This window comes from Myotis yumanensis, unplaced genomic scaffold, assembly GCF_028538775.1.
Source record: "Myotis yumanensis isolate MYYU_CA2020_CCGP unplaced genomic scaffold, mMyoYum1.0.hap1 SCAF_16, whole genome shotgun sequence".
NCBI lineage: Eukaryota > Metazoa > Chordata > Mammalia > Chiroptera > Vespertilionidae > Myotis > Myotis yumanensis.
The window spans coordinates 10239355-10261286 of record NW_027223767.1 but is presented as its reverse complement, the minus strand read 5'-3'; the positions used below and the strand labels follow the sequence as shown (position 1 = coordinate 10261286).

Below are 21932 nucleotides of genomic sequence, written 5' to 3'. Positions count from 1 at the left end.
ATGAAAGAGCCCCCGACTGAAAACAAAGCAAAGTTTATTGCAGGTGAAAAGCAGTCCCTTGGAAATTAAGTAAAATGGCCAGGTACCATGAAAATATACATTTTGCATATCTTCTGCCCTGTTCCAGAAGAGGGTTGCTCACTCCTCACTCTCATGGACCACCATCTGCAAAGACAGCGGGCAGCCTGAGTTAGGGCAAGTGGCCGACACATTGCCCCCTGCGCCCTCTGCTGGCGAGCGGCCGGCAGTTGCTTGCTTGTATATTTCAGTGGGACGTGGGGTGTTTGTTGGAACTCAGGAGAATGCACAATGGCACACATGGAGGAACTCACCCAGAGATGAGAAACTGGCCCTGAGAGAACTAGCCCCACACACTGGGCTTCCTCCTACAGGTATCGACATGGAACATGACTGAGGACGGTGCCAGCAGAGAGCACTGAAAGGTCTCAGTGGGAACCTTTCCTTCCTTTCCAGAATGGCGTGTCTTTCAGTGCGACTCAGAACAGCGTTCTAGCAGGGCTGTTCTCAGCTCTGCGACCTTAGCAAACCCCTTCCCTTCCTGAACCCAGGGTCCACAGCTCTAACGCTGAGGGCTCTCTAAGGCCCCTTCCAGTTCAAAAATGTCTACATCACAGCGGGTCCTTCCCAGGTCACCAGGGGCTGCGAGTCATGCACGCATCTGCTGCCCTCCGTCTCGCTCCAGCGGGAGCCACCTACCCTGCCGGGGGTGAAGTCTCGGGTCTTAGCTCGAAGCTTATTGACTTGGGATTCTGCAATATCGGCCCGTTCTTCAGCCTCCTCGAGCTCATGCTGAGCTTTTCGGAATTTGGTGAGATGCGCGTTGGCTTGTTCATCCTGAAACCAAAGCGCCCGGGCAGGTGAGGTCAGCGTGCACCCCCCTGAGCGCTCCCTGCGAGAAACACACCGGCTGCCGTTCCGAGCCCCGCACGCGGCTGACTTACAGCCTCCTCCGCCTGCCTCTTGTAGGTCTTGACTTTCACTTGAAGCTTGTCCACCAGATCCTGCAGTCGCAGCACATTCTTCCTGTCCTCTTCACTCTAGAAACGGGAACATGGGGATGGAGAGCCGGGTGAGGTCCGGCCAGGCTCCTGGGGCTGAAGCGTGTCCTCCTGTATCTCCAAGACAGAACCGAGGTGTCGTTTGCACTTTACGGAGAAGAAAGGCCCCGGAGTCCTTCCCACTCACCTGGTAAGTTAGCTCCTTGACCCGCCGCTCATATTTCCGCAGGCCCTTCACGGACTCGGTGTTCTTCTTCTGCTCCCCTTCAAGCTCCAGCTCCAGCTCTCGGATCTGGGGACACGATTGGGGGGTTAGTCTGGGGCTGGAGCCCCAACGGGAGGAGCTGGGAAGCTGTTTGCACGGCGAGTACCCGCGTCTCCAGTTTCTGGATCTGCTTCTTCCCGCCCTTCAGGGCCAGCTGCTCAGCCTCATCCAGACGGTGCTGCAGGTCCTTCACTGTCTGCTCCAGGTTCTTCTTCATCCGCTCCAGGTGGGCGCTGGTGTCCTGCTCCTTCTTCAGCTCCTCGGCCATCATGGCCGCCTGCAAAGCCAATCACAGCCACTAAGATGCAGGCAGGGGTCAGGCGCCAAGGAGCTGCCCGAGCCCGGGTGGCCAGAGGACCAGAGCCACGCTAACAGAAAGGGCCATGGCTAAGGTGATGAGCCCACCCTTCATAGCGAATATGAAATGGGCTACACTAGGCACAGAGAGGAACCTCGGGGACTGGCTGGGAAATGCTTTCTTCGTTTCTTACACTGGCCTCCTGGGAACTTTGCCCACCCAAGGAAATTCTTTTGTTATCACGTGATCACCGATATATTTTCTCAAAGGGATCTGAAACGTAGAGAAGGTTGCTTTGCTACCTGGCATCACAGGTATGGGGGTAGGGAGCTTAAGGGAAGGCCGCTAGGGAATCAGGGTGTGCCTGAACCCGCAGGAGAGCAAAATAGTTGCAAGGTAATGTCTTCCTCAGGCAGCAGGTGGCGCTGTGGGCGCTGTGGCCTCGGTGAGAAGACATCTGAGCCCAGAAAGCGGTGCTGCTGGAAGCCACATGGCTTCTTGTGAGGTGAAATGTGGTGAATATTGACAGCTGTCGGTCTCACTTTTATATGTGGAATAAGTCATATGTGGAGGGAGAGAAGAGCATGGCCCCCTTGGGCATAAGAGACAGAATGTAATCCTTCCTGGTCTTTTTGTTTTTTTCTGTGCTCTGTATTTCTCATATCCTCCTTTTAAATGTGCAGGAGAGGACAGCTGAGTTTGAGGGAGGTGGGCAGTGGTTTCAGAGCAGAATGCACCCCACATGTGCCCTGAGGGAGCCCCACCTGTCTCAGGGGGAACTGTCTCGGGGTTGGGAGAGGGCAGGGGCTTTGATGACACGGTCAGGGCTGCCACACGGGCGCGGGGGAAAGCTCACATCTGTGATGGCCTTCTTTGCTTTCTCTTCCGCATTCCTTGCATCCCTGCTGGCATCTTCAACCTCGCTCTGGAGCTGCATGAGGTCTGTCTCCAGCTTCTTCTTGGTGTGTATGAGGCTGGTGTTCTGGGGTAAGAGGAGCGGGGTTACCCAGGCGTCCGGGGCTGAGTCGCCCCCTGCCTCCCCGCCTCCCTGCGCACACCTGGGCGTGCAGCAGCTGCACTCTCTCGTTGGAGTCCAGGAGCTCTTGTTCGGCCAGCTTCCGGGCCCTCTCCGTCTGCTCCAGCGACGCCCGCAGCTCCTCCACCTCGGCCTGCAGCAGGTTGGCTCTGCGCTCCACGATCGCCAGCTGCTCCTTCAGGTCCTCCTGGCCCCGGAGGGCATCATCCAGGTGTAGCTGGGTGTCCTGGCCAGAGAAAAGGGAAGGTCTCGTGGAAGGTCAGCGTTAGGACCTCTGAGTGTTTGAGGCAGGAGAGGTTTCCACCCGGAGCGCTCTCGAACCTTCAGCTGTCCCTGGACACCCCGGAGGTGCTTGAGGGTCTCGGCAGCCTGGCGGTTGGCGTGGCTCAGCTGGATCTCAATTTCGTTCAGGTCCCCCTCCATCTTCTTCTTGATCCGGATGGCCTCGTTCCTGCTGCGCACTTCGGCGTCCAGCGCGCTCTGCATCGTCTCCACCGTTCTCTGGGAGTTTCTCTTCAGCTGCTCAATCTCTTCATCTTTCTCGGCGATCTTTCTGTCAATTTCCGATTTCACCTGGGTCAATTCCAGCTGGACTCGGAGGATCTTGGCCTCTTCGTGCTCAAGGGCAGCCTTTAAAGAACAAAACACGGGAATAGTGCCGGAAATGGTGCCATGCCTGCCACACTGCCCTTCTGGGTGATAAAGCTTCAATGGAATGTTCATAACCCTAACTCTGCAATTCAAAATCCCTAATTTATCTTCAGTGCAGAAATTAAATGTTTCCTTACTATTTGTTTAGGTTATATCATCAGGAAATGATAACATTAAATGATCATATTTCTTTTTTTAATATATTTTTATTGATTTCAGAGAGGAAGGTAGAGAAACATCAATGATGATAGAGAATCATTGATTGGCTGCCTCCTGCACGCCCCCTACTTGGATCAAGCCCACAACCCGGCATGTGCCCTTGACCTGAATCAAACCTGGGGCCTTTCAGTCCACAGGGTGATGCTCTATCCATTGAGCCAAACCGGCTACGGCAATGATCATATTTCTTAGGAGCGTATAACACCTTGTGTATATTTTTTAAATATATTTTTATTGATTTCAGAGAGGAAGGGAAAGGAAGAGAGAGACAGAAACACCAATGATGAAAGAGACTAATTGATTGGCTGCCTCCTGCACGCCCCCCACTGGGGATCGAGCCTACAACCCAGGCATGTGTCCTGACCTGCACTCGAACCCGGGACCCCTTGGTCCATGGGACAATGCTCAATCCACTGGGCCACCACAGCCGGGAAACCTTGTGCATATTTTAAACTCATCGAAGATTTTGTAAAATCTCATTTTTAGACCTATTTTAAGTGTAATGATTTTCCCAATACATTTAAAACAATTCACAGTAGTATCCCATTCAACCTCGCAGTTATGCTGTTTGATAGGAAGGGTGCAGATTTCAGACTGTGGGTTCTACGGAGACAACAATGAAGACAGTGGGACCAGCTAGCCTGCCAGGGTGGCACCCACCATGGCCTCATGGCGCCTGCGCCACCCCAGCGTCCGCTCACCTCCGCTTCCTCCAGAGCCAGCTGGATGTCTGCCTTCTCCAGCTCGATCTGCTTTCTCGATTTCTCCAGTTCATGGATGGTTTTGCCATTCTCAGCAATTTGTTCTGTGAGGTCTGCTATCTCCTCTGCAAAGAAGTGAGTTGTGATGCATTTGAACCCCTCTGCACGGGTTCCCGGGCAGGTGGCATCAACTAAATCCTTTTCACTAGTTCATTCAATTCTAAGGACGCTGTTTCCTACAGATAAGATGCTCTAGAGCAGCCGTTCTCAACCTGTGGGCCGCTACCCCTTTGGGGGTCGAACGACCCTTTCACAGGGATCGCCTAAGACCATCGGAAAACACATATATAATTACATATTGTTTTTGTGATTCATCACTATGCTTTCATTATGTTCAATTTGTAACAATGAAATTGGGGGTCACCACAACGTGAGGAACTGTATTAAAGGGTCGTGGCATCAGGAAGGTTGAGAACCACTGTTCTAGAGAGAAAGACCCCAACATAGCCCCTTCTATGAACGCTCTTTGAGCCCGCGGCACAGAAATGGGAGCCGGCGTCACCCTCTCCCGCACACACTCGGCAGCTGGGAGAGGGAGGTTTCAGGAGGTTTAAACTGCTTACGCTCCAAGTTCTTGTTTTCTCGTTTCACAGTTTCAAGTTGATCTAAGGCTTCTTCGTAGGCGTTTTTCAGTTTGAAGAGTTCGGTGCTCAGGGTGCGGGATTCCTTCAGGGCCGCCTCCAGCTCCGCCTGGCTCTCCTGGGACTTCGTTTTCCATTCGGCCAGCACCTGGGACAGGCAAGGAGGTGGCCCGCTGACTAGCTCCGCCCCCAGCTTCTAACTACATGCCGCCCTGAGGGAAAGCTCAGAGTTGGGGTGTCTCTTGCCCAGCTCCTTGCTCTTCATTGGTGGACTAGCTAAGATTTTGTTCTGTGGATTTATTCAAGATCCATAACTGCTCAGTAATGATTGTCTCCAACAAGCAAATGGATCCTCTGAGAAGGAATTAGCTGAGCATAATTACCCTTTTCCTAACATGGAAATGGGCCTGCACTTTTAAAGATTTCATTAAAACTTTGGTTCAACTCAACCTTTCTGCCATCTCACCAGGGGGCTCCCAGAAAGCTTCTCCTAGTGCCCAGGTTCTGTTCCTGCGCGTCAGCTACCCACAGAGTCCAGCAGAGGGCACGTTGGGGAGGGGGGGGGGATGTTTGTCTCCACTGCCAATGTTTGAAAGGAACTCCAGCCCCATCCCACTCCCATTTCATTTTACAGAGGAGGAAACCAGAGCTCAGTGAAGTTCGGGGACTGGCCCAACCTCACAGGGCCCTGTGCAGCAGGGCAGGAGGGGACCCAGTCTCCTCCTCACAAACCACAGGCATTCCCCGCATCACAGTGTTCAGCAGGACAGGGCTGACCCCGCACCTTGTCAAAGTTCCTCTGCTTCTTGTCCAGAGCTGCTGCCATGGAGTTGGCTCTTTCCACGTCCACCATCAGATCCTCGACCTCCCCTTGCAGCCTCTGCTTGGTCTTCTCCAAGGAAGCGCACTTCGCATTCACTGCCTCAACCTGTTCCTCGGAATCTTGAAGGCGCTGAGCGAGCTTTTTCCTTGGAGGATGGGAAAGAGAGGCAGGTGCCGTTTCAGTTTCCAGGCTCTTGGACTTCACTGTTCATCATGTTGGAATCACCAACCTTGTGATTCAAACGTGCATTTGCTCTCCTAAGCTCAGGAGAGCCTCCTGGCTGCTAGAAATCAGTGACCCACAGCCTGCCTTGCCTCTAGCCAAGATCCAAGTGGCCTGTCTTAGGAAATGCGCAAAGACGGGTCCCTCCAATGGCACAGCGCCGCACGCAAAGGCGTGAGATGGGGGGACATCTAGTCACAAAACAAGTTCATTCCCTAGCAGTTCTAAAGTCAGTGCCCTCAGTCACATGATCACTTAAGGCAGTGGTTCTCAACCTTCCTAATGCTGTGACCCTTTAATACAGTTCCTCATGTTGTGGTGACCCCCAATTTCATTGTTACAAATTGAACATAATTAAAGCCTAGTGATTAACCACAAAAACAATCTGTAATTATATATGTGTTTTCCGATGGTCTTAGGCGACCCCTGTGAAAGGGTCGTTCGACCCCCAAATGGGGTCTCGACCCACAGGTTGAGAACCACTCATTTAAGGGTTCAAGTTCTAAAGGTAAATAGAGTTGCGCACTTGGCCTCCTCCAGCTCCTCGGTGCGCTGGATGGCGTCCGTCTCGTATTTGGTCCTCCACTGGGCAACCTCGCTGTTGGCCTTGGACAGCGCCCTCTGCAGCTCGGCCTTGGCTTCCTGCTCCTCCTCGTACTGTTCCCGTAGCAGGTCACAGTCATGGCGGGAGGACTGCAGGGCGTGGGCCAGGGCGTTCTTGGCCTAAAAATGGTTAAGAAAGAGAGGAGCCCCTGGGGGATTGATATTTTAATGCCGTGTGCCTGTCACAATCCAAGTCTGTTCCTCCTCTCAGCACCTACTGAACAAAGTTGCCCGGTGGTACTTGAAAACTAGCTCAGAGAAGCGCTCGCTCAGATAGTACCTTGTTCTCTTCCTCCAGCTGCCTCTTGAGCTCCTCTGTTTGCTGGGTGAAAGCTTGCTTGCTCCTAGAGAGTTGGGATACTATACTTTCCTTTTCTTCCAGTTGGCGACTCAGCTCCCCTGTGTCCAGAAAGAAAGGTTTCATGAGCGCACCCATCAATTCATTCACTTAGCAAGTTCCTATAGTGTGTAAGCCACTGTAAGAAGATCTGGGGAGAGAGTAAATGATAAGGTGTGGTCCTTTCTTGGGGGTGAAGGGGTGAGTCCATGAGAAGGAAAATGAAAGCCCGACCTGGTAAGTATTGTTGTAAATGACTAGAAATGTGAAGTGACTCTGTCAACATAACTCATGGGGACAAGTGTAAATTTAGACATGACCAGGAACACGGAAACACTCCCTTCAGACCTCCCAGTGGCTGGTGTTTCCAGCTGTTTGTTGATTTGTCATTAAGGGAAATAGTGCTTTTCCAAGGACTCGCTATCGCTAACGATTTGAAGGTAGTCTGCTGGATGAATATGCTAAGTTCAGGTTTGCATGTATACGGAGGTAAGAGAAGAAAGGAGGGGGTGAGAGGCTTTAGGACTCTAGAATCCGAAGGTTATTTTGGAATGACAACTAAACTTCCTGTCTTCCAGTATGGAGTTTCCTCAAAAAACTAAAAATGGAACTCCCATTTGACCCTGTGATCCCACTTCTAGGAATATATCCCAAGAAACCAGAAACACCAATCAGAAAGGATATATGCACCCCTATGTTCACAGCAGCACAATTCACCATAGCTAAGATCTGGAAACAGCCTAAGTGCCCATCAGTAGATGAATGGATTAGAAAACTGTGGTACATCTACATGATGGAATACTATGCTGCTGTAAAAAAGAAGGAACTCTTACCATTTGCAACAGCATGGATGGAACTGGAGAGCATTATGCTAAGTGAAGTAAGCCAGTCAATGAAGGAAAAATACCACATGATCTCACTCATTCATGGATAATAAAAACCATTACAAACTTTTGAACAATAATAGATACAGAGGCAGAGCTGCCTCAAACTGATTGTCAAACTGCAGCGGGAAGGCCAGGGAGGGTTGGGGGGCAGGAGGGAGGGGGGTAAGAGATCAACCGAAGGACTTGTATGCATGCATATAAGCATAACTAATGGACATAAGACACTGGGGGGTAAGGGAGGCCAGGGGACTGTCAAGGGCGGGGGGGGGAGGGGTGAGGAGGTTTTTTTTTAGCAATAAAAAAAAAAAACTTCCTGTCTTCACTGCCTTGTGGTGGCTGCTGGTGAGGGGTTGGTCCACCTGCGATGATGGGCTGCAGGACCAGGGCTGGGGCAGCCACATTCCCAGGAAAAGCCCCAGTAATGTCCCCTAATATTGAGTGCACACCGAGAGCCCGTGCATAGTGGCCATGTTCCTTTCCTTATTGTCTTGATCGCAGACAATCTGAAAACATGTGCAGCAAGAAGTAGGAAGGCCCTGGGGCTCCGTTTCTAGCCCGAGTTCTTCCTCTCAGCCTCTTTCAGCTCAGGTTCTATTCCTTCTGAAAGAGTTTCAACCACATGACAGTTTGAGTCCCTTCTCTTTCTGGCCTGCCTCTCTCTCTTGTTTTTACTGAACTCGCACTCTGTTCTCCCCCTTCAGAATATTTCGAGCAGCTCTTTTCCTGGGTTATTTCAATAGTTTCTTTCCTGAAAAAGTACTTTTGTAGAAATTCTCCCCCAAACAAAGTCTTTTGTTTTGCCCAGTTGCTCCTGTTAGGACTCCCTGAGGTGGCGCCCCTCCCCGTCTCCCATCGCTCACCAGCCTCTGTCTGAAGACGAGACTTCTGTGCCGTCAGCTCACTCATGCTCCTCTGAGCCTCCTCGTTCTTGCCCCTGGCCTCACTTAGCTGATCCTCCAGAGTTCGGCATATTTTTTCCAGATTTGCCTAAAGGATGGAGAAAGAGGAGAAAAGTAAGTCAGTCTTGAGATTTGAATGACCCAAGAGGTCTCTTGCATCCAAAGCATTGTGCCCAGGTACCTTGGATTTCGACACACTCTCCACGTTGCTGGCGAGGTCGTCGATCTCCAATTTGAACTCGCTCTTCTCCTTCTCCAGCTTCTGCTTGACCCTCTGCAGGTTGTCTATCTGCTCGGCGAGCTCGGCCACACTGTCCCCGTGCTTCTTCCTCAGAGCAGCCGCCGTGGCTTCGTGCTGCAGGGTGGCCTCCTCCAGGTCCCTGCGCAGTTTCAGGAACTCGGCCTCCCGCTTCTTGTTCAGCTCGATCTGGGTGGAGGTGACGCCTCCAGCCTCCTCCAGCCGCTCACTCAGCTCCTCCAGTTCCCGGGCGTAGTCGCTGCGCTGTTTCTCTGCCTTTGCACGAGTCGCCCTCTCCGCCTCAATCTCTTCTTCCAGCTCCTCGATGCGAGCCTGTGAGCCAGTCAGCCCCCGAGCCACTCACTCGGCATGCCAAGAGCAGGCTAGTTTCCATCCCCATTAACAAACCAATTCTGGAACCGCTCCCAGAGAGCTAGGAAGATTGCTAATTTTCTTTAATATGACCTTTTCCTGCACCAACATGGTCCTTACCCCACAGTGATCAACCCAGGATATTGTCCATCCAATGAACTGTTGACTCAAATATTTCAATTATGGATTTTACTTAAGATTATATAAAACATTATTCACACGCTCTGGCACCTAGCAGAAAGGAAACTGCTGAGGCAGGCAGGCCCATGGCATGACCACTTGCTCAAAATGGCTTGTAGCACAGAACACCCAGTGCACTGTGAGTGACCACATGTAAAAGAGAAATCCCCAACACCTCCTACCTGGAGCTCTTTGATTTTCTTCTGAAACTGGAGGCCTAGGGTCTGCTCATCTTCCACTTTGCTCTGCAGTTGACTATATTCAAAATCCTTCCTGTGAAGGGAAATGGAGAATGTGTGAAGACAAAATACCAGTTAACTTGCAGAAGTTAAATCACTCAGTAAGTTGCAAAATTGAAACCAGTGGTTTGAGCGCATACTTCTTGAGCCTTTCATCCAGCTGTTGCTTGTCATTCTCCAGATCTAATATGGACTCGTGGGCAAGCTTCAAGTCTCCCTCCAGCTTCCTTTTGTTCCGTTCCAGGTCTACCCGGAGCTTCTTTTCTTGCTCTAGGGAGTTTTCCAGCTGCAAAAGGCATCATTTCCTTTTGAGAACAAATGCTTTTACGCCAGAGGGTTGTTGTTTTGGGGGGTGGGGGGTTGGGGAGTCTTTCAACCCTGAAGTTCTAGGACTGCCAACTAGCAGTGTTTACTTACATCATCGACTTGCTGTTCCAGTTTGCTCTTGGTTTTACTCAAAGAATTGACTTTGTCTTCTTCAGCTTGGAGGTCATCCAGGGTCTGCTGGTGGGCCTCCTGGAGGGCCTTCTTCTCCCTGGTTAACTTTGCGATGGTTTCATCCAACCCAGCAAGCTCCTCAGTCAGGTTTTTAACCTAAGAAGAAGCCACAAGCAACTGTAAGAAGAGATACAGCTTGGTTTGCAATGACAACATCATACGGGAAAGACCCAGAGAGTACCTTGTTCTCTGTGGCATGCTTTTCCTTTTCAACCTTGGCCAGTGTCAGCTCAAGGTCATCAATGTCTTTCTTCAGTTCTGAACATTCATCCTCCAGTTTCCTCTTCTTGGCCGTCAGCTCAGCATTGATCTCTTCCTCATCCTCGGCTCTCTCAGTCACCTCCTTGATTTTAGCCTCCAGCTGGAATTTGGCTTTGATCAGTTGATCACACCTTTCCTCGGCATCCAACAAGTTTTCACTTTCCTTTAAGAAAAGAATCGTGATTTGCTTTAATGAGATAAGGCGTGTGACATTCCAGTATTTTGTTATATATGAAGTTCTTTATGAAGCATCTGAACCGAAAAGCAAAACTTCCACCAAAATTCTAGTTTTCTTAAATAATCGATTCTAGAAGAAAAGTGAAAACAAAAAGGTCTCTAAACACATACAGCCTGTACTTGGAGCAGCAGGTCATTCTTCTCTTGTACGAGAGTCACCAGCTTCTCCTCCAGCTCCTTCCTCTTTGCCTCCGACTTGGCCAGTTCATCCTTGGTCTTCTGGAACTCTTCCTTCATGGTGGCCATCTCCTTCTCGGTCTCCGCACTCTTGAGGAGGGGCTTGATCTTGAAGAAGAGCTTCATCCAGGGCCAGTGCTTGACGTTCATGAAGGCGCGGACGTTGTACTGGATGCAGAAGATGGACTCCCTAAAAAAATATATTGGTTATTTCTCAGAGAGACACCCACGCCCCAAAACATCCTCAGAAGACCTCATGTCTGAATACAGACCCCACTCACCTTCTCTGCACCATCTTCTGGAATTCCACACGCATGAGAAACCCTCTGCACACAGCCTGTGTCCGAGTGATCAGTTTGGCCAGGCGGTCATCGCGCATTTCTTCCAGGGTTCCCAGCAAGCCAGCTTTGAAGAACACCTTAGAGGGGAGAAGGGCGGCGTGAGTCCGTGTCTGCGGAAGTCGACAAGGGACTCAAGGCCAGCAGCTGTCAGAACTGAGGCTCACCTTGGTGTGTCCGAATTTGTACTGAGTGTGGTCAATGTCGATGGAGGCCAACAGCTTTTCACAAGCTTTCTTGCTGTCGATGAACTGTCCCTCTGGGATTGCACTGGCGTTCAGCACTCGGTATCTGCCATTGTAGACACAGAAGCAATCAGAGACTATTAGCAAAATCATTAACCTTGGAGACCATCCAGTTCAGTCTCTCTTCCTGTGAAGAAAGCCAAGGTCCAGAAAGAGAAAGAAAGCCACTGTAATCACATGCTGGGTCACGGCCTAGGCCAGTGATGGCGAACCTTTTGAGCTCGGCGTGTCAGCATTTTGTAAAACCCTAACTTAACTCTGGTGCCGTGTCACATATAGAAATTTTTTGATATTTGCAACTAGAGTAAAACAAAGACTTATATTTTTGATATTTATTTTATATATTTAAATGCCATTTAACAAAGAAAAATCAACCAGAAAAATGAGTTTGCGTGTCACCTCTGACACGCGTGTCATAGGTTCGCCATCACTGGCCTAGAGGCTAGGCCTCCCGATCCCCAGTCCAGGTGCTTTCTGCCATGTGCACATCAGATAAGCTCCTGAGAAAACGTGGAGGAAGGATGTACACTGTGGTCACGTGGAAGGTTATTCATATTACACGGAAGGTCCCTAACTGTTCTGTTGAAGTGATTTTTTTTCATCAGTATTTCTCTCTCTCAATTTCCAGTATATGCACATCTTATCAAGAATCGTGTAGAATATTTAAGACACACCTTTGTTTAAAATCCCCATAGAGAATGCGGTTGGGGAAGCCCTTCCGGCAGATGCGGATGCCCTCCAGGACGCCGTTACAGCGCAGCTGGTGCAGGACCAGGCTGTGCTCCATGGCCCCTGAGGAAGGAAGCAAGTACATCAGCTCCGCACAGCATTTCCGGAGACCGGCCGCACCCAGAGAGCCGCCGCTGTCTCACCTGGGGTTTTGGTTTCGTTGGGAATTATACAGCGCACAAAGTGAGGGTGCGTAGTTCTTAAATTGGACATTAGCTTGTTCAGGTTTTCCTGAAAGAAAAAGATTACATTTGACAGCTTACTGTAGGCTTTTCCAAACACAGAGAAATATTGTAATGAAAAGTAAGATGCATATTTTAAACTTATCATGGATTCTAAAGAATGATGGAGCTATTTAACTCTTTTAATAGTCCTATGGCTAGAGGAGTGGGTAAAACACACACACACACACACACACACACACACACACACAAAACCCACAACCTTATATAATAATAGTCTTTTGTTTCACAGCGGGCCAGAGACTACCGAAGTAGAAAATGCCCTCTGAAATCAATGCAAGAGATGTACGCAGCCCCCTGGGTGAATGAGTTGCTCCTGCCCGTGTCCTTCGGGCAAGTGAGAAAGTTTGTGCGGAGGATCCACTCCCAGCCCAGCCAGCCCGGCTAGTTACAGAACCAAATGATCCTTAAGGTCCAGTCCTACCTCTGTCAGGCCTCCCTTAAACATCATCACACCAGCACCTCACCAAGTGACAGTGACCAGATTAAGACCACACTGCTGTTCTCGAATAAACGAGTTTAGAATCTCTCCATTGCTCATGTTGCAATGACTCAAACCAGCTACAAGCAAATCAACGCGTGTTTTCCTTACCCTGAAAAGGGCAGAGACAGTTTGGAAGGAAGAGCCCTTCTTCTTGGCAACTTTCTTCTTTCCGCTGTCAACTGGAAGAAATGACGTTGGCGCACGCTTGTTAGCAGGCCACTAGGGATTTGGGGGTCCTGTGGGCTGAATTGGAAGGAGGAGGCATGACTACAGGGCACTCTGGGGAGTCGGTTACCGTCCGTGGTAGCAAAGGTGGCATAGAGGTGAGCCAGGAGCCTGTTGGAGGACTTCTGGTACAGCCCGACCACGGTCTCGTTCAGGGGGTCCTTGTTCTTCTCCAGCCAGCCCGAGACGCTGTAGTCCACGGTGCCCGCGTAGTGCACCAGCGAGAAGTGGGCCTCGGCCTTCCCTTTGACGACCTTGGGCTTCTGGAAATTGCTGGACTTTCCCAGGTGCTGGTCATGCAGCTTGTTCTTGAAGGAGGTGTCTGTGGCCTTGGGGAACATGCACTCCTCCTCCAGGATGGAGAAGATGCCCATGGGCTAGATTAGGGCGAAATGCATGTGGTAAACAAGAGCTGCGGTGGTGAACAGCGGAGGGTGCGAGGAGAGGCCACTGAGTGGACAGACAGGATACCTTCTCGATGAGTTCGATGCAGGCAGCCAGGTCCATCCCGAAGTCGATGAACGTCCACTCGATGCCTTCCTTCTTGTACTCTTCCTGCTCCAGCACGAACATGTGGTGGTTGAAAAACTGTTGCAGTTTCTCGTTGGTGAAGTTGATGCACAGCTGCTCCAGGCTGTTGTACTAACACCAAAATGCAATGTTCATGTGAAAAGTTAGACCTCTTTCTAAGGCAAAGGCCCGTCCACCTCCCCCCTCGTTGCTCGGCTCCAGCCAGCTCATTTCACTTTCAGATATGGTCAGTCTCCAGGGCCGAGCTCAGGCCATGCCTCCTCTTTGGAGTCTCCTCTGCACCTCCGTCTAGCAGGTGTGTCTCCCTCTCCTGAGCTCCCAGGGCTGGGTCCTCGCCTGTGCACCCACCACAGAGTCTTATTTTGTAGTTACTCCCCAGTGCGCCTTATATACTTCTCATCTTCCTCTACAGACTGCAAGCTCATCTTTTATTTACCTGCATGTCTTCTATCTGGTAGACACCAATGTACACTTTGATGAATGGCTCTATGCTAGGAGGATATTTATGCAAAATATTGCATGATTGGCCTATTATCAAATTATTTGCTTGGCTCTCCCTAAGTCAGTAATTGCATTTGAGATTTTTTTTATTCATTGGGCTAAGCCTTTAAAATTGTACTTGACACAAATATTCCCCTCTCTTAAAGTAATACAACCCCTCTTAAAATCATACAAACCCTCCTCACATTCTCTTCTACTTGATTCACCCTCCGTCTAGTTTTCCTACAACATGTGATTCTGTGACATGGCGGCCACCTCAAGATCGCCCCTACAGAATCATGAGAACCAATTCCCTCACAAGGGCCACATAAAAGCATGAACATGAGCAACACAAACCTCGAAGATCTCGAAGCCAGCGATGTCCAAAACCCCAATGAAGTGCTGTCTTGGCAGCTTCGTGTCCAGTTGCTGGTTGATGCGAGTGACCATCCACAGAAACAGCTTTTCGTAAACTGACTTGGAAAGGGCATTCACAGCGTGGTGGACCTGTGGGCAAGACCAGGATGAGCCTGCCGGCAGCGGCCGCCGTGGACCCGCATCCCTTCCCCGCCCCGAAGGGCCGCCTACCTGGTCCACAGTTTGACCTTTGGTCACGTACTCATTCCCGACTTTCACCCGGGGGAAGCACAGGGCTTTCAGGAGGTCTGAGGAGTTCAGGCCCATCAGGTAGGCTGTCTTGTCAGCCACTGCCAAGAGAAGAAAGACGGTTCAAAGGGAAGCCCTGAAGTTGGCAACGAAGAAGAGACGCTTTGAAAGTCATCCAGATGCTGCAGAGGTGGCTCCGTTTGTCTCAGGGGGTTTTACTTTTTGTATCTCTAAATGGCGTACATGCGGCCACTGGAAGCTAAGTCCCCCCGAGAACATGGCAGATTGTCTGAAAGGCAGAGGGGTTCCAGAAAGCTTCGATCACTGCTCATTGCAGCTGAAACCGGGCCATTCTAGCCGTTCGGCAAACATGGGTGCTACCAGTGCCTACAGGCATCTGAGCCCTGGAGAGGTTCAAACAGCCTCAGTCGAACACCCACCGACCTTGGCTTACACCAAGCATGTCAAACTCCCGGCATGTGGCCCGCCAGCTGGAGTTTGACATGCTTGGCTCACACCCTGTCTCGGTGACTTTGTACCTTCGGTGCCGTCAGGCTCTGCCTGCTCCTCCCGCTGCTTCTGCTTGAACTTCATGTTCCCATAGTGCATCACGGCGCCCGTGAGCTTGTAGAGCCCAGACTTCTCCTCTGCAGTGAAGCCCAGGATGTCAATGGCACTCTGGCATGGAAAGAACAGCACGTCAGCCGGCTGACCCCAGGGGCCAGGATGAGCACCCCGCACCTCTCTCTGTTCTACTTACATCCGTGGCCAGCAGCTCCTCCGCATCGTCAATGCTGGCCACCAGGATCTCGCCCTGGCTGATGAACGGGTAGTCGTAAGGGTTGGTCGTAATCAGCAGCAGCTCTGAAATGAGTAGTTAGAGGAGGTCGCATAGATTCGAAGAGAACATCCACCAGTGGGTTTGAGCTCCTACGTTCAGGTTTGAATCTCTTACTGCTGGAGCCCAAATTGGATTTAGAGTTAGAGTTAGAGTTAGAGTTAGAGATCTCTAAACAGCCTCTCGGTGCTCAGGCTCTGCCTGGATATAAAGTGTGCGGGGAAGACAGTGCAGCCGGCCTGTGCAGTGTAGAGGAAGAACCCAGGCAGAGTGCAGTATTTAAAGTCTTGCTCTGCATGCAAATGGTGCTTAGTGAAGAAGGTTCAGAGCAGGTAAAAGGGAAGCTGGCAGAGTCTGGGGGAGGGGAGCACAGGTTGAAAAGCTGCGGCCTGTTCCCAGGCTTGGAACCAGAAGGCTGAGCAAACACAGCCAAAGGGTGTGGAAGAGCGTGTGCACAAGCCCCTTTAGGTGCAGAACAAAGGGCAGGGACGCTCCACAGGCTGGATTGCTCATTGCTTTTTGCACTGGCCTCACAGCATTTGGTGAAAGATGGGTTTCTGTGCTCGAACACAAGGGGGCGCTACATGTCAATTAAATGTTTAGCTGCTCAAAAGGCTTTAATAAACCAGAGCTGAGTTCAATAGTGGTTTCATCTGTTGCTGCCCATCGGATTTGTTTTGTTTTGTTTTATTTTTTTCAAATGGGCACGTCACTGTCAATATACCTACATCTCATTTAGAAAACAAACTTTGTTGTCTGTGGAGTCCCCTATGTATATAGGTGCGGCTCTACCTGGACTGGTGATGTCAGAGCCGAAGTGCCTGAAAGACCAGCCCCGCTGGGGACTTGCTCACCTATGAGCTCCGGCTTCTTGTTGGAAAGAATCTGGTAGAAGATGTGGTAGCTTCTCTCAGCCTTCAGCTGGAAAGTCACTCTTGATTTCTCCAGCAGATCTGTGAACACAACACAGCACTGTTTTCCAAGCTGCCCCCCACCTCCCTGAGACATCCGGTCCCGAGCATCTACTTACAAGTTTCAATATCTGCAGAGGCCAGCTTCCCCGTGGTGCCGAAATGGATTCGGATGAACTTGCCCTGTGGGAACAGGGAGCCCAGCATTTACCATGGCTCCAAGCGTCCCAGCAGCCTCCTGGGCTGGGTGATAGGAGCCTTATTCCCTGTGGCTGGAAATTACTTATGTCCTCCTCTTCCTCCTCCTCTTTCCAGATGATGTGCCTTCCTCCCCATTCCTCTATTCCACGCTCCCTCCAAACCACCCCACATGTGCAGCCAACAAGGTAAGAGACTTGTCTTTTTCTAGATGCAAATCATACCATGTCACTTCCCTGTCTGTAGAATCCTTCCGGAGCTTCCTGTGTGAAATCCAAACTGTTCCTCACAGTCTACAGGTACCTATGTGACAGGTCTCTCTGCCTCTCCCCTCACCTCATGGGCGCCCCCTGCCCAGCTCTCTGCAGCTGCTCCCCTACCAGCAGGCCCCCTCCTATGTCAGAGTCTTGTGTTGTCCTTTGTTCCTCCTCACCCTGCAGAGCTCAGGGTTCATGGGCCCCTCCCCCCCAACCTGGAGGCCTCCCCTGCCGACACTGTCTGAAGGAGACCCTGCCCCATTACCCTATCACAGGCCCTGCTTGTTGAACTTTATACAAATGTATCATTATCGGAAACCATCTTGTTGATTTGTTCTTTCACTGTCTCTTCCCTCCGACTGTAACCTCTGTGAGGATGGGGACCTTGCTTATCTCATAAGCCACAGAGAAAACCGCAGCGTATCCGGATTCGGACTCACAAAGCGGGAGGAGTTGTCGTTCCTCACGGTCTTGGCGTTCCCGAAAGCTTCCAGCAGCGGGTTGGCACTGATGATCTGGTCTTCCAGAGTCCCCTGGGCACGGGTCAGGGGAGGAAGGAGCCGCGGAACGGCAGTAAGCAATGCTTCCCACCCGCCCCCCCCCCCCCCCCCCCCATCGCTCCTGCCTGTCCATGTGCCTGGCAGTCAGGGCACAGCCAGTCCCTCCTCCCCCTTGCCAATCTGAGGCCAAAGCACGTCTCACTCAGCACACCTTTGCCACGTTGCTCTATTTAGCTATAGTGAGGGACTTGACTTGAAGTTCTTTTAATACCGCATTCCTTGACTCTCCAGTCAGTTAGGTTGTCTGATTCACTTCTAACTGTTGTAATGTTTTCACTTAGAAAGGGAGTACACGCTGCAGTTCTCTCAAGAGGGGGGATGGATTCTGCCATAAAAGAAGGAGCTCCCTGCGATGCTCCCAGCGGACCTTCCTCAGAGCCTCCCTTTCCAGAACAGTGACAGGGTCTGGTCCTGTGCCATCAGCCCTGCACGGGCCACCTAAGATGCCACTGTCCTTCAGGGTTAACTCCTGGCCTGCTCGCCTTTCCTGGGGAAGGGGTATTGCCTCCCGTGCCCTCACCGGGAAGTTAAGACAAAGGGTAGCAGCCGTGGAAACGCAGCAAGCCTCCCTCATCTCCTCACCTTCATTTTGGAGTCCTTCTTCTTGGCAAGGTCCCCAGTTGCTGCAATTGTTGCAAAGTACTGGATGACCCTCTTGGTATTCACAGTCTTCCCTGCCCCGGATTCTCCGCTGTTGGGGGAGAGAGAGAGAGAGAGAGAGGGAGAGAAACCAGTTCTGTTAGCATAGACGGTCTCTCCAAGATGCCACACAGAGGCCTGAACACATTGTGAGCCACGTCAGACACACATGTATCACACAGAGTGGCAGAGGCCCAGGGAAGCCCACGGCTGAGCTGACCCAGGGGTGGGCAATCCAGTGCTCTGAGGCCTCCCATGTATCTTCCCGCCCACCCCAAGTAGATCTTTCGCTTGGACTTTGTTCTAAATACTTTCCAGTGGACAGAACAGAGCACGTGGCGCCGCTGCCTCCTGCACCGGGGACAGCAGCCACGGCTTTGACACTGCCCTGCGCCCGGACACTTACGTGATCAGGATGGACTGGTTTTCACGATCTGCCAGAAGCAAAAATAAAACGGAGCTGATGGCAATATAAAAAGAGCTTCCCCCTTTGCCCCACCTCTCAAGCAGTCACGGTTCAATGCACAATTCCTCTGCCCTCTCACAGTTAGTTTAGTCCAGTGGTCGGCAAACTGTGGCTCGAGAGCCACATGCGGCTCTTTGGCTCCTTGAGTGTGGCTCTTCCACAAAATACCACGTGCGGGTGTGCACGTACAGTTCGATTGGAACTTCGTGGCCCATGCGCAGAAGTCAGTATTTTGTGGAAGAGCCACACTCAAGGGGCCAAAAAGCTGCATGTGGCTCGTGAGCCGCAGTTTGCCGACCACTGGTTTAGCCCAATGTGGGAGCTGGAGAATGTGGCTCAGAGGGGTTAAGCCCCTGCTTAAAACCAGCCAGTGGCTTGTCACCGGGCAGTGGCTTCTGATTGTATTGGGTTGAACCATGTGAGATTGTCAATAATGTTTTGGCCCATAGAAATCTTAGTTTCATAGGGTTTAACCAATACTTGCATTAAATGCACACTTCTCACCAGGGCTTGCAAGGGGCTCGGAGAACTGGCCCCTTTCTGCTCTTTAAGCATCTTTACCCCCGTCTCCTTTGTGCGGAGGTCACAGGCCGAATAGGGCAGGCTCAGGACCACAAGGTGCTCCTCGGAGCCCTGTCCAGCGCCTGCTCACCACTCCAGGCTTCCTCCCAGAAACCTACCAGTCAGCATGAACTGATAGGCGTTGTCAGAGATGGAGAAGATGTGGGGCGGGGCCTCCTGGCGCTTTTTGCCTCGGTAGCCATCCACCACCTCCGGGTTATACACCGGCAGCCACTTGTAGGGGTTGACGGTGACACAGAAGAGGCCGGAGTAGGTCTGTGGGAGGGTTAAAAGCATATATGCATGTGTATATATATAAAACCTTGCCTTTGTTATTTTTTCACAATCAATTAGTAGAGGAGGAAACATGTAATTTCTATTTACAGGTGAGGCCCCTGAGACTCAAGCAGGGGCGTGGCTGGGCCGCCCACAGCTGGTGAGTGACAGCTGAGACCCAAAGCCTGTGGTTCCTGCTCCCCCGCTGGAACCTCCTGCTCCGCCCTCCTTCCTCCAGCCCCTCTCCTTCCTGTCCCATTCATCCTCGCTTTCTCATCTTCTAGCTTCTCTTCGCCCTTTCCTCTTGGTTCCATTTCCTGTCTTTTGTTCAACAGCTTAGTCAAACACGAATCTCTCCAGATCCCATCACCGCACAGGCCTCTCCCCCTCCCCCACCCGCCCGCGGCCCCAGGGCGCCCCCTGCACGGACGTAGATCATCCAGGAGGTGTAGCGGTCCTTGAGGTTGTACAGCACGGCCGGCTCGTTCAGGTGCGTCAGCATGGCCATGTCCTCGATCCGGTCGAACTTGGGCGGGTTCATGGCATACACGTCCTCCGGCTTGACCACCAGGGTCTGAAAGGGGAGAGGCACAGTGCTCACCAGGGGTCCTCTGCGCGGGTGCCCCCTGCGGACATGTCTCCCGCGAAGAGGCTGGTGAGCCCTGGTCCGGAGCGAGCACCAGGGAAAACGCCCGCTGGCAGTGAGGGAGACACGTTTGGGGGCAGGTGGCGATGGTGCTGCCAGCAGGAGACTTGGTTCTGCCACGTGGGCACTAACTCCTCTCATCAGCCGCGTCAGGTCTCCCACCTGCACCGGCATGTGCGGTGCTTTCTCCACGGAAGCTCACAGTGAAGCTGTGAGAGGCGCACTGGCACCAGGGCCACTTGCGGCAGGGCAGGGCCGGGCGGGGCGATGCATGGACCAGGCCTGGAGGAGCAGGTGGAGAGCCAGGAGGCCATGCGGGCCTGGACGGGGCTTACCCGGTTGTCTTCGGTTTCCACCGTGACCTTCCCATCCTGGGTACTCTTAATTTTCCCCTTGGCGTACTCTTCCTTCGAGTCGACCACAAAGCAATAGGTTTTGGCGTCAAAGGGCTGGTTCTGCGCCTCGATCCTCTCCTTTTCCGACTTGCGGAGGAAGGGAGCGGCCATGCCGAACACTTCCATTTCAGTGTCGCTGCTCATGGCGCCAGCTGCAAGGCAAGCCATCGTGAGCCGCTGCCTCCCAGCAGGCTCCAGGTCTGCCCACCTCTGCTCTACGATGGCTCCGGACAAGGCTGTGCTGGGTCCCAGGAGCCCCACCCACAGACGTAAGTGCTGGGAAAATCAGCGGAGCACATGTAACCCCGTCTCCTCGTCATCTGAGGCTCAGCTGGCTGAGGGACCTAGAGGTGAGCCCAGCCCTCTCGGGACCTCACTCCCTTTAAAACCCAGGTGTTGCCCAGGGAAGCTTTAGAATAAACACCATAAAAAACAAAGGCCATTCTTCAAAGAGATCCTGCTCAGTCACAAATAGCTGAGGAACTTTTGAACCATTTTGAATGAAGGTGGCCACCTCCTCCCTCAAGGAAAGCAACGGGGCTTCCTCCAGTTCAGGGGTCCTCAAACTACGGCCTGCGGGCCACATGCAAATACAAATATTGTATTTGTTCCCGTTTTGTTTTTTTACTTCAAAATAAGATATGTGCAGTGTGCATAGGAATTTGTTCATAGTTTTTTTTTTTAAACTATAGTCCAGCCCTCCAACGGTCTGAGGGACAGTGAACTGGCCCCCTGTTTAAAAAGTTTGAGGACCCCTGGTCCAGTTGCTGAGAACAGCAGTCGAATCTGACCTCGCATCCTTTGGGAGGTCTCCTAAGTGCTGCCCCTCTGCTCCTCCCCAGCCTCCCTGTCCTGGTCTGAGCTCCCAGGTTCCCGCCAGCCAGGGACGTGGCCAGAATTCTCACCTGAGAGTCACAGACACAGAACAGACAATGAGGCCGCAGCAGCCCAGGAAATCAGACCTGCAAAGAACGCAAGAGGAAAGCTCAGAGCACCTGGCGGCGTCCGGTCCAGCTTCGATTCAGCTCTTTTTTTTTTTTAATATATATTTTTTTTATTGCTTAAATTATTACAAAGAGTATTACATATTTCTCCTTTTTCCCCCCGCCCTTGACAATCCCCTGGCCTCCCCTACCCCCCAGTGTCTTATGTTCATTGGTTATGCTTATATGCATGCATACAAGTCCTTCGGTTGATCTCTTACCACCCCCCCACCCCCCCACCCTCCCCGGCCTTCCTGCTGTAGTTTGACAGTCTGTTCGAGGCAACTCTGCCTCTGTATTCGATTCAGCTCTTGATAAATTAGGTAAATAAGGAGAAAGGACTAATAACTTACCCCAGAGACAAGCTGGAGGAGCAGATGGGACAGGACCCACAAGTAAGCCATTAAGGTAGTAAAAGCCCCCACTATCCCCAACCTGGCTCTTACCAGCCCACTCTGGGCCGTTGTTCAGTCTGCAATGCCTCCCATTAGAAGTGGACAATAAAAACAGCATCTCTGT

General features: G+C 51.7%; 1 protein-coding gene and 3 long non-coding RNA genes across 5 annotated transcripts in view; 3 read left to right on the top strand and 1 right to left on the bottom strand.

The window, feature by feature from the left end:
* The window catches only part of LOC138994058 (uncharacterized), a 38943-nt gene extending 21614 nt beyond the window's left edge, over positions 1 to 17329 (top strand). Inside the window, exons 4-8 of one of the 2 annotated variants that reach the window (XR_011468378.1) lie at positions 650 to 878; positions 988 to 1209; positions 8508 to 8715; positions 16748 to 16929; positions 17263 to 17329. This is a non-coding gene — a long non-coding RNA (uncharacterized lncRNA). Of the gene's footprint in view, positions 1 to 649; positions 879 to 987; positions 1210 to 8507; positions 8716 to 12081; positions 12226 to 16747; positions 16930 to 17262 lie in introns of those variants that run through there. The other variant, XR_011468379.1, reaches the window with a different exon arrangement.
* On the bottom strand, positions 103 to 20574 carry LOC138994057 (myosin-3). Its single transcript, XM_070393664.1, has 39 exons — positions 20371 to 20574; positions 19820 to 19963; positions 19233 to 19389; positions 18493 to 18520; positions 18030 to 18138; positions 17328 to 17420; positions 16552 to 16615; positions 16376 to 16474; positions 15444 to 15547; positions 15223 to 15361; positions 14666 to 14784; positions 14435 to 14584; positions 13538 to 13708; positions 13137 to 13443; positions 12950 to 13020; positions 12259 to 12346; positions 12061 to 12178; positions 11309 to 11432; positions 11085 to 11221; positions 10738 to 10993; positions 10310 to 10552; positions 10048 to 10224; positions 9771 to 9916; positions 9574 to 9664; positions 8783 to 9172; positions 8563 to 8689; positions 6759 to 6877; positions 6402 to 6598; positions 5615 to 5798; positions 4813 to 4978; positions 4190 to 4314; positions 2940 to 3248; positions 2641 to 2844; positions 2439 to 2564; positions 1391 to 1561; positions 1207 to 1311; positions 963 to 1058; positions 718 to 855; positions 103 to 165 (listed from the first exon to the last, which is right to left on the bottom strand). Exons 1-39 carry the CDS (start codon positions 20572 to 20574, stop codon positions 139 to 141), a joined length of 5823 nt encoding a protein of 1940 aa, XP_070249765.1. The 3' UTR covers positions 103 to 138.
* On the top strand, positions 3986 to 6293 carry LOC138994059 (uncharacterized). Its single transcript, XR_011468380.1, has 3 exons — positions 3986 to 4324; positions 4843 to 4987; positions 5645 to 6293. It is a non-coding gene; the product is annotated as an uncharacterized lncRNA (long non-coding RNA).
* LOC138994060 (uncharacterized) lies at positions 17334 to 19808 on the top strand. The gene is made up of 3 exons (XR_011468381.1): positions 17334 to 17460; positions 19500 to 19549; positions 19725 to 19808. It is a non-coding gene; the product is annotated as an uncharacterized lncRNA (long non-coding RNA).
* Positions 20575 to 21932: the final 1358 nt, after the last annotated feature.